General features: G+C 44.4%; 1 protein-coding gene across 1 annotated transcript in view; it reads right to left on the reverse strand.

Annotated features, from left to right (window-relative positions):
- Positions 1–3550: 3550 nt before the first annotated feature.
- Positions 3551–12045, reverse strand: part of SNX27 (sorting nexin 27) — a 65801-nt gene continuing 57306 nt past the window's right edge. Inside the window, exons 9-12 of the mRNA XM_082685841.1 lie at positions 9197–9346; positions 8764–8892; positions 8246–8305; positions 3551–7354 (exon numbers count right to left, since the gene is read on the reverse strand). Of these exons, the coding sequence (XP_082541967.1) occupies positions 7307–7354; positions 8246–8305; positions 8764–8892; positions 9197–9346 (387 nt within the window). The 3' untranslated portion in view covers positions 3551–7306. The remainder of the gene's footprint in view (positions 7355–8245; positions 8306–8763; positions 8893–9196; positions 9347–12045) is intronic.

Here is a 12045-nt window from a genome sequence, read left to right on the forward strand (position 1 = left end):
GAAAGCAGAGGCTTAACCCACTGAGCCACCCAGGCACTCCTTTCCAGGTCCTTTTTAAAAATTATTTTAATTCTAGTATAGTTAACAGTGTTATATTAGTTTCTGGTATACAATATAGTGAATCAGTAAGTCCATACATCACCCAGTGCTGCTCATCTCCAGGCACTTTCATGGGAAAACGTAGGACACTTAGGGTCAGAAAAGGAAGTCCTGAACTTGTACCTTGTATAAACAGATTTCTTTGGCATCATATTAGCTTCAAATATAGTAAGGAGGGTATCAAGGAGGGTAGTTCTGTTAGCTCCCAAAGTTCACTACCACCTCTTCTGAGCAGGAGAGGTCTGAGCAGTAACAAAATGAGAAAGCAGAGGAAATAAGAAATGAGAATAATAGGATCCCCTAAGTCAGACCAAGCAGAATGAAACTCAGCTGCTGCTTCTAAAATGATCGTTACAGTTCCCATGTTAATGGCAGCATAAAGAGAAGGGAATGGGAAAAGAACTTACGGCAGAAGAGTGGAGCTGACAGATTAATAGCAGGGATTGGGGGAAGCAGTCCATTTATAGAAACAAAAACAGACATTTAGAAAAATATCCACAGTTAGGGGGCTCTAGGGACAACAGTGTGGCCAGGAAAAGCCCTGGATAATTCCTCCAATGTACCCCCATGCCCTGGCCATATTTTGAGAGCTTAGAAATGCACAAACGTCATGCAAGGTGTTTCCATTTCCTCAGTGGAGACGGGGCACAGCCTGTCTGATTTACATGGTTTCCTTTGTCTTTACACTCTTCCTGCTAAAATGCCAAAGCCAGTCTTGGCTTCTAGTATTTGTGACTGCAGGCATTTCCGCTTATGGACCAGACTCACTCTTTTCTCCGAGTCTGACAACTTTGAGTTACCCTAAGCCAAGAGTCTAGTCCTTGGAAGATTCCCATTCTCTGGATCTACTTTCCTGAGTAATCAGGCAGGCTCCTCTTGCCCCCCACAAACTGGGTCTCCCTCTAATATACTGTATCCTCTCATCACTTGATGAGAATGACTCCCAGCTGTTTCTAACTGAACTTTTGTCCTGAACTCACTCTGGGTCGTGCCTTCCTCCCTCGGTCTTCCTTATGAGTGTCTAGTACTACTGCCGTCTCACGCCTCCTATCCAGTCCAACTGCAAAGCCCTACTTGTCTTCTCTCTCAAATATATTGTTGACCTACACATATCTGTCTCTCCGTCTCCATGGCCACAAAGTCCAAAGTCACCCTCGTACCACCAGAGCCCTCTGGTGGGTTCTCCTCTGTCTCTGTGGTTCCCTACCTGCCCTCCTCCCAACCTGTTCTCCATAGAAGCCTTCTACAGATCCATCCACAGGGAGATGCTGAGTCTGTCCCTCACCTTGTTTACCACTGTATCCCCATCACCCTCAAAAGCGCCCAGAACACTAGGTGTTCAACAAATAATTACAAAGTAACTGCTAGATGCCTATGTATCTAGATTTCTCACCCATGCCTAAATCGTAATAGGTCCAAAGCTAAAACATTTTCTCCCTGTTTCAACTCTTAAATATTTCTATTTTCTAGCCACCTATTCATGAAACCTCAGGAGTCTTTTACTCCTGACACATGCATTCAATGTTATTTAATCACAAGATATTACTTCCACATTTTTTTTCCTCACATCCTCCTTTCAATGATCACTGCCTCCACTTACCAAAAGTGTCCTAATTGAGCCTTCTGTATGTATTTAGAAGTATCAGTTTCTAAACTGCAGCTGATCCAAAAAACAGCTGCAGTTTTTTTTTAATGTAGAACTCCTCACCCTAGCATCCAAGGCTCTCCAAACCTCATCTTTCATCTTATTCCTACACATCCCTAAGTTCTAATCAAATAGGACTACTCATTGTTCATCTGGACGTGTTTGATCCTTTCCCTCCCCCCATGGCTTTCCATTCCCAATTGTAAGTGTCAGACACATGATAGCTCAGTAATGTCTGTGGAAAAACCTTTTTGTTGAAATCCTGCTTGTCCTACATGGTTCACCTTAAACACCGCTTTCTTCACAAAGATTTCCTTAGTTGATTTCTTTCTTTCTTTCTTTCTTTTTTTTTTTTAATTTGACAGAGATCACAAGTAGGCAGAGAGACAGGCAGAGAGAGAGAGGAGGAAGCAGGCTCCGCGGAGCAGAGAGCCCGATGCGGGGCTCGATCTCAGGACCCTGGGATCATGACCTGAGCCAAAGGCAGAGGCTTTAACCCACTGAGCCACCCAGGCGCCCCTCCTTAGCTGATTTCATCCAGAAGTCTTTTTTTCTCCCCTCTTCTTCCTAGTCCTTATGGCACTTCAACCTTCCACTGCCATGTACCCGCATTCGTGAATCTCTCTGTTCTCTGCTGGGCTAAAAGCGGGAACAATGCCTCTTTTCCTTTGTATCTGCTGTCGTATGGAACAGGGTGCCCTGCGCAGGCAGATAGCCAATCAGTATTTGTCGACTTAAACTTCTGTAATTCAGTTCTGGGATTCCACTATTTCTCTACCGATTCTTTCCCTGTTAAAGAAAAATAAATTATTTACCCAATATCAGATTTATCAGATTCCAATTATTTAATGCTGATGGCTGAGTGAATGAGACCCAGAACAAATGTCTCTCCCCAAACTGCCAAAAGAAATGTCACAGTAGTTCCTGCTTTTATAGCTTTCAATCAAGGAGCAAAAGCATATGGTCAGGGGTTATAAAGATAAAACAGGTTTATAAAAATAACAGAAATATCTGACCTAACACAAATGCTGAGCTTTTCAGAGCAGATTCAGCCCAGGAGCTAATGTAGAGAAGAGCAGGTTTCTTTGGAGTAGGTCATTAGGTCACAGCACCTGAGGCTCCTCTGTAAAAACAAAGTATATCCACAACCACCTTTATTCTCAGGGGTGTGGGCAGAAGGAATACAACCACCCAGAGTGCCTACTATTATGCATTACTATTATTATTGTTGTTATTAGGTTCAGATTCAGACCAGTCTCCTGAGGCATTTATAAAATGAAATATCATGTTGCTGGGGTAGAGGGACAGTGCTATGTGTCCCAAGGGCTTTGCTAGGCTCTGAGTAAGGCTGAGGGAGAGGGGTCCTGTGAGCCTCATGTGGATTTGGGGGGGCTGGCACAATCAACTCTGACATCTGAGGGAGTAGGAGGCATTTTTTTTTTTTAAGATTTTATTCATTTATTTGACAGACAGAAATCACAAGTAGGCAGAGAGGCAGGCAGAGAGAGAGAGGAGGAAGCAGGCTCCCCGCTGAGCAGAGAGCCCGATGCAGGACTCGATCCCAGGACCCTGAGATCATGACCTGAGCCGAAAGCAGAGGCTTTAACCCACTGAGCCACCCAGGCGCCCCAGTATGAGGCATTTTTAAAGAAGCCACATTCTCCTGCTCTTCTCTATCTCCTGCCCTCAGAAGAGTGCTCCTCTAGCTACTTTTTTTCAGACTGACCTTTCTAACTCCCATCTCATCCCTCTTCACGTCTTCCCACGCAACCCAAAGGATGTGTAGCCTAGGAAAGCACAGACCAGTTTCATCAATAAATCAATTTATTTAAAAGAATATGTTACAATTAATTACACTAAGTGACATTACCAAACAATTTTAGAGTGGTTAGCTCTAGAACAAGGAATGAAAGAAACACTGTTAGCCATTATGTGTCTGTGTATTTTCTCTTCACATTTCTCAAATCACAAATAAAAAATACAAGATACTGCAGTGAAAATACAATTAGAGTTTCTCAAATAAATTAAAAGTATGCATGGCCTGGGGAAAACTGAAGCCCAGCTTACTGGCTTAAAAAGGGGGGGCATGATATAAAACTGGTGTCCAATTTAGCAGATGGCCAAGTGCCTCCAGCCCCCAGCATTCCCCTCTTTGCTCCTGCCCTTCCCCAGAACCCTAAACATTCCCCACACTCGAGATTATTGCTGAGGACTAAGCTGCTGTCCTGGTATGAGTGAGGCCTGGCATGACGTGCTCAGGGTTAGAGGGAAAGGAAGGAAGGAGGTGGAACTGGAAGACAGGAGTTGAAGAAGCAAACCCACTGCCTCTCTTCTGAGTATCAACAGCGTTGTCCTCCTTTCAAAAGGAAGCTAATGGGAAACAATCTGGTGAGCGAACCTAGCAGTATCCTGGGCTCCAATAGCCCAAATGGTCTCTATGCTGAACTGACCCAGCCAGAGAGCACAATGGAGAGGAGGAGGCACAGTAGTCCCTCCAGGTCTGGAGACTTCAGGTCAACCAGGATGTAGTCTCCATGAGGAAAACTGCCTTCTAGGAGCCAGGACATAAGCTGGCAGATTCTGAGAGAGATGTCCCCTCCTGTCAATGCCCTGTACTATTGCTCCAAGCACTAGGTTTGGTGCTACAAGAGGAGATAACCAAAGCCACTAGCCTGGGTAATGACAGAATGAAAAAGGCCAGGCCTAGGAGCTGCCCTGAGCACACACCTGGTTGAGCTTAGGCTGAGGGCAAGGGTAGGGCAGGAAAATGGAAGAGAAGAATAAAAATATAAAGAGCAGAGAGCCCAAAGCATGGCCCTAGGAAACCTTTCTGTAAGGACAGGTTTCTCAGGGCCTGCATTTTCTCCTGATCTATACAAAACTCTGACCTTTTACCAAAGAGGACAGAAACTGAGTGCAGAGGGGAGGAAAACAGATCAGGAAGATCCTGCTGGTTCTGCAGGGACAAAGCAGAGGGGAGGGCAAGCCCCTCCACTTCCCAGAGACAAACTGCAAAAGAAGACCCGGCAGAAGTCTCCCTGGGCACAATCCAGGACTAAGAAAGATAGCAGAGATTAGGGAGAGGAAGTACAGAGCAACAGGGGAAAGGAGTGTCACACTAACACTGCTTCATGCAAAAAAGAGCTTGATCCTATGAAGCCACAGTGACCTCTGCCTGGTCCAGGAGGCCTGCTGTGGGTGCAAGAGGGGAAGATGCTGTCCTCCAGAAGCTCCCTCCTTCCCCCCTCCTTGATGCAGCTGGGTGCTTTGTTAGTGGTATGGCTGCTAGTAGGGGCTGTTTGATTCTGCCCACAGGCCAATACCCGTGGGGCCCTCACCCCGTCTCCAAAGCACCAAGTGAATGAACGCTCTGCCATGAAGGGACCAGAGCAGCATCCGCCCCCCACCAAATGGGCCTCCATCCTATGGGCATCCATCCCCCCACCATCTCACATCTCACAATGGGAGGTCAGTATTTGGGATACTGCACGGACCCCGGATTTGCTCATTCCTCTCGCATTCTGAGGGAATATGGGCAAACGGCTGCTATGTTTACAATTCGAACAAAGCTGGAGCCGAAAGCCTCTTTAGCATCTTGGAGTGGGGAATCAGCATTATCTTCTTTCTAGGGTCCTTTGGCTCATTATTAAATTCATTTAAGCCAAAAGAAGTTAATCCTTTATCAAAACTTTCAAACCAGGGATCACTCTCTGTAACTTTAAAACATTTAGCATCCCTACGTCTGTATTCTGTGATTTCACCTATGTTTGGAGAAGGGGAGGGAAGACAGGGGTCCTGTATGATCCCACACTGTCCTGGGGCAAGCAGCTGCCAGGATAACAGAGTGAGAGGGAAAGAAAAGTGGCCTCATGACGATCCGCAAAAACAAGTTACCGAAAAAGAAACTTCAAACCACCCCACCACTGCTCAGTAGACTGACTAAACCAAGTATGATTGCCTCCCAGTTAGACAAAGCAAAAGATGCCACCCAAAGGAGGTTTCTGTTTAGAAGGTAGAGAAGGGAAAAAGAAAAGAAGGCTCACAGACGTGCTTCGGTTGCATGGGAGCCCAACTTCACACCCCCAATGCAGTATCTCTAGAGCCGGGGGCTGAGAGTGTTGCCCCACCTGGTCCTGGGATACAGTTCTCAGGTCTCAAAAGCTCAAACTGCAAGGTGAGATGAGGAGCTCTTTGTGGGACAAAATGGTTTTCTTTCAGGCTCCTTTTCATTAAAAATTGAGATCCAACTCAAATCAGTCATATTCCTACTGGTTCTTCCTGGGTCCTCAGCTGGCTTGGATGAGTAGTAGATTGGTTGGCACAGACCACTGACTCATTCCAAGTTTCCCCAAGTCCTCAGGGATATCATCAGAGCCCTCTTCCCAAAACGGCTCTTTAAGAAAGTCACGGAGAACATAACTGGTTATGGGTGATTATTGGTCAGGAATGGATAGGGAAAAGCTTAGGTACTTAAGGGACATTTCTTCCTTCTTTTCCCCTAAGTCCGATCTTTGTGCCTAAAGGTATTGGCTTTAACTCTGGTCCCTAATACTCTGCCTGCTTCAGAAATGGTAGGAAATGGGAAATTACAACCACGAAGTGTTTCAGGTTCCTGTGGCATCAACCTCCTGAGCTGACCCTCCCCTCCATTCTAGGCCAGTGGAGGAAGAGCATTCAAGGGGCCCTCGGGAAGTGAGAAGGAGATGAGAATGTGGCTAGAAAGCCATGAGTGGGAGAGCGAGATGGACCAGGAAAGGTGTCTTGGAATCAAGGACCACACCAAGACTTTTGACTCTCCCTGCAGATCTGCAAGTCTTGCTGCCCTTGAGATATACATCTCTTTCTCCTCCCCAGCAGCCTTGTGGAAGATAAAGAAACTATGCTCCTTGCTCCTCAGACTCTAGGCAATGCATAAGCCAGAATCTTCACTCAGTACAAAAAAGGGGGGGAAAACCCAAGCAGGTTGTAAACTTATCGAGTCCTTCATGAGGAGAGGTATTTTCCTGGTAAAATATTTTTTTTCCTTTTTAAAGTTTGTTTCAAAATAAAGAGAGCAAGAGAGAAGTCATGAATTCTAGTGAAAGGTGTGTAAAAACACAAGCTAAAAAAGGTACTGCCATCAATATGAAATTTAAAAAGAAATATATATATGTATATACGTGCAGCTAATTTGTGTATATATAATTTTTACATACATACATATATATGTCTGAACAGTGCAAATGGATGGAGTTCATAGTTCCAGTTTTAAAAATATAGTACAAGGAGAGTCTGTTGGTATGAGGCCCAGGTGAAAGGACAAAGATACCTTTGGCGCATTGTTGGGCTTATTTTCCTGTCTTAACTCAGCTGACTCCTGGTGCTGACCAATCTGTTGTTCTCTACCAGCTCAATTCCAGAGACATGAAATTCAGAGGGACTATTAATAGTATTTAGTTTAGGGCTTTTGAACATAATGACTTTTTTCCTTTTTCTCTTCTTTTGTGTTAACGGTTACTCTGTCTGACACAGGAGACGAAAGGGGTGAGAGGATGAGGGTGAAGAGGAGGAGATGAGGAAAGGCTAGGTGGCCACATCCCTCTGCTGTGACCTCGCCATCTGGAAAATGTTCTGAAAGGAAAACAGAGATCAGTTACTGAGGTGTCTGCATCTCCTCCCACCTGGAAGCCACCCTCAGAAAGGAGGAGAAAAATGTATGGCTACATGACTCAATCTGATTGGCCTCCTCCTCTTCTATAACTTCCCATCTAGAAGCACAGCTGTGTAGACCCAGAAAGAAGCTTAGAGATTAATTATCTGGTTCAGCTTTCCCATTTTATAGATGACAAAAGACAGGAAAAATGGGATCTAGGGAGGCTCATTTGCCCAATGTTGCTGGGAGAAAATACTGAACTGATTCTTGGAGCCCAGTGCTCTTTCTACTATACCAAGAATACAAATTTTTATAATCCTGACTTTATCTTCTGAACTTCGGAAACATTGTCTTTGAGAATCAGTAGCTAATTATTCAGAATCTTCCAAATTCTGCTCCAGCACTGGCATATTCAGACAGCAGTAAAACAGGAGCAGAACGTTCCCACACCACGCACTCTTGGTTAGCCCAGACAGGTTCTGTCATGACTCGTCTAGTCAGAACGGCTAAAACTGAGGACAGCTGCCCTTCTGGGTCAGGAACAACAAGGGAAGTAATTTGATTAAAAAACAAAAACAGAGGAGGGTCCAGGAAGTCATGGGAGATGGAATAGCTGACATCCAATGGAATGGCTACCCACTAGGCAAGGGAGGAAGCAGGGCTTCTTTTGCACATTCCATTCAGCATCCAAAGCCTGAAAGAATAACCTCTCTAGAAGAATAAACTGTCTCTAATATTCCTTTAAAGACTGAGATGGAGGTGAAGGTCCCAGGTATTTGGCCATAGGCCTATCATTTTAAACAAATGATTGTTTCATCTCATTTAAACAAATGAGATGAAAAAGTCAATTCAAGATTGTTTAGAATTACCTCTTTTCTCCACTTGAGCTCACAGAACACCCTCTCGAAGCATTCATGCATGTAATTAAACTGAAAAACAAAAACAAAATAGCAACACTGACTTCTCAAGATTAGGCATCACAGGGCCACACCTTTGAACTCCTGCCCTCCTTTACCGCACATCACAAACTTGCTCAGCCTAGATGAAAAACCTGCAAGCATCACCAAAACAAACAAACAAACAAACAAACAAACAAACAAAAAGCCAACCCAAATGAACAAAATAAAACAAAATAAAAACAAACAAAAAACCCCCAGGCCTGGTTCATCTACTATTCTCTGGCTCCTTCTAGTGGTAATTGTGAGTCAAATGGGATGTGAAACTGCCAATCCTAGTTAAGTCCTCCAGGAAAGACAGGAAGACACCTGGGGCTCTAGGATTCAAAAGACAACTGCTACCTCTACAGCTCTCCCCATTTATGCATTCAGCTTGAGAACTTCAAACCCAATCTACTTTCCCCTAGACTGTTTCCCTGTCTACCACTCACGTATGGTGTGAAGATTTTAACCCATCGAGGCTTCTTCTCTCCTCGGGCATATTCAAAGCAGAAGGCCATTCCTTCTTCATCTGTATCCCATCGCTGCATCTCATCCCATTCAAACGCGATTACCTGGTTCTAAACAACCGAGAATAAGAGTGTAAGTCCAAGAATGCTGGAGAGTATAGCTAGGATAGTTCTGAACCAGACAGCAGAAGTGAAAGGCGTGAGATGTCTGGATCATTTAAAAGACTTTGACAGAAGCGTCAGAGTTAGTAGCCAGGAAGGTAAGGATTAGTGTGGATCCAGTGCTGATTTACCTACCCCATCAAAATAGCTTTGATTTCACCTCCCCTCCCAACAGGAACTAGACCCCAACAAGTAAGTGAGCAACAGTGTCAATTCTAGTGCTCCTAGCTGCAGCCCCATGCTGAACTGTCACCTCCAGCTGTCCTTCTTCAGTGCAGGCATGCAGTTTAAAGTGCGTGATGCTGATGGCTGTAATGACATGTCCCTTCCTCCTGGAGTCACAGGCACAGTGGGGGAAGATGATTTCATTGTAGCCCTCACAAGTCCTTAGCATGTTGAGGTACTAAAAAAAAAAAAAGGAAGGCAAAAACAGTGTTACTATGGTACTGACCCACCACGAAGAACTGCTGGTATGACACCAGAGAAAGAACAAGGAGAATCCTCTCACCCAGCAACCTGAAGCCCATGCTTTGGTCTCATAACCAGCACTAAGAAGAGCCAGACTCCCGAACTAATTCTTTGTTCCACTTTCAGCTCCTGATTCTTTGTTCCACCTCCGCATTGCCAATCCCACCTCCTTTCTCTACCTTACTGGTACACAAATGGAGTCAGAACTCACAATGCCATTAAGTCTGCCTCTCCTTTCACTTGCCTCCGGGACGGGAATCAAACCCATCTGCATGATTAAGGAAAGGGAGCTGATATCTCCTTCCAAATCAAAAGTTATAAGGACCTCCATGAGGAGGAGTAAGCTACCCCAAATCTCATACTCATAACATGTTGAAGCTGAGAGAGACTGTTAAAGCTAGACCCAGAGTCTCCCACAGGAGACTTCCTTAAGATCACAGGTGGCACAGTCCAGACTAGAAGCCAGGTTTAATTTCTTGGCCACCGGTCCTTTCTCTGTTGCCAACTAGTCCCCAAATCAGTGCCACCATCCCCTGGTCTCCAGTACCTATGCCTCCTTAAAAAGCACGTGGACCAAGTGAGTGGCATATACAACCCAACCCTTCAAGGTACAGTGCTACAAGACTGACTCAGAAAGGACTCCCAACTCAGCTCTTTGTCCTTTCCCCTCTACAATAAGGACCGGCTTCTCTTTCACTAAACTCATTATTTTGAGTTTGGAGGGGAGAGTAAAAGATGAGTGGGAAGGAGAATAGAAGAGAAATAGGGAAAAGATGATTAAAAAAAAAAGATGCATGGACTCTGACCCAGTTTCCTCTCAGGGACTGACTAGAAAATAAGCAAAGAGCCTTGAGTCCCCACACACAGAAAGGAGCACACTGGGGACATGCAGGGAATGCTGGAAGGAAGACAAAAGCACAGCACACTAGCTGATCTGCACTAGATCAGCTAGTAGCCTTCTGCCTAAGAGAGAAGAGACAAAGGGGCCTAGGCACAAAAAGGGTCCTGAGCAACCTGTAGTTCTGGTACCAATGAACAGCACTCAAGACCATCGCTACTGCCCCAGAGACTGTCTGGGAAGACTTTAAGGCCCACAGAAATAAAATCAAACTACATGCTCCCTTCCATACTTTGTATTTATTTCTGTTTAGGTAAAATAATGGCAACTTCAAAGAGGGAAAATTATAAAATGACAGCAAGAACACAGCGACAGGCAGTGCCACAATATCTGATTTGCATTTTTCTTTTCTCATTTCTCCTTCCTTTTGTCACCTTACTCCATCCCCCTATTTCATCATCCTTCCTGTACTAGGGATAAAAGTAGATACTGCCTGGCCCTGCCATTAGCACTATGAGCAAAAAGATATCTCTGGCCACTAAACTTTGGTATATAAGACGGGCAGTGCCATGGAATAAAACTCTTCTGAGATTTTAAGCAGAAACAAAGGTTGGGACAGGAAGCAGTACAAAGAGAAGTCAAGAGCCTGGGCCCAGACTACCCTGTGCTTGAATCCTGGCTCCATCACTTCCTAACTATGTCACCTTTGGCAAGGTACTTGCACTCCAGCAAATTACTAAATCCCAGGAGCCTTAGTTTCCTCTCCTGTGAAAAGGAATATAGTAATAGCACCTACATCACACAGTTATTTGTGACCATTAAAGTATTTAGCATAGTACTCAGTACGTAATTAGGTATTCAATAAATGACAGCTTAAAAAATAATTTTAAAGGCTCCATTATCCTTAGCCAGAGGGTTCAACTATTTTCCCTCTCAGGAATGCCCTGTGAAATGATGTATATATTACTCTTTTTTTCTTTTTTTAAATTTTATTTTTTATGTATTTATTTATTAATTATTTGTATATATTACTCTTAAAAACTCCAGGGGAGGGCGCCTGGGTGGTTCAGTGGGTTAAGCCTCTGCCTTCGGCTCAGGTCATGATCTCAGGGTCCTGGGAGAGTCCCTCATAGGGCTCTCTGCTCAGCGGAGGGCTTGCTTCCCCCTCTCTCTCTGCCTGCCTCTCTGTCTACTTGTGATTTCTCTGTGTGTCAAATAAATAAATAAAATCTTAAAAAAAAAACAAAAACCAACTCCAGGGGAAGAAAGCATATGTGTGAGACAGATGAAACATGAACGGCAGGAAAGTGGAAGGTTGCTGGAACTGGGTAACGAGTACATGGAGGCTAAATGTATGATTCTTCCAACTTCTTTACATATTTGAAATTTCCTAAAGTATTAAAGGGAAAAAGAAGAGTGCCCTGCAAGCAGGCCTGCAAGTGCTCAATTCATGGCATCCTCCTAACACAGTCATCGGGGAGTCCGTAAGCTCAGTAAGCAGCACATTCTGCTCAAAGGTGCTTAGAACCTCTGTAAATGCTGGAAGGTGTCACGCAGCATTGGGACTGGTTCTGTTCATGTCCTTTACTGAAAGAGCCTTACATGTAACACAGCTGCTGAGACCTCTCTTTGAGAGACACCACTACTGTTTTAAAAATATTTCTGCCATATTCCTAATAGGGAGCTTTATTTTATTAAAAAGAAAAACATGTAGACAAAGGGAGGAATTAGGAAAAGACATCAGATGAAGCCTGGAGCTGTGCATCCCCTAAACTCTCTTTCTGTGACTTTGTGTA

This window comes from Mustela nivalis, assembly GCF_964662115.1.
Source record: "Mustela nivalis genome assembly, chromosome: 10".
NCBI lineage: Eukaryota > Metazoa > Chordata > Mammalia > Carnivora > Mustelidae > Mustela > Mustela nivalis.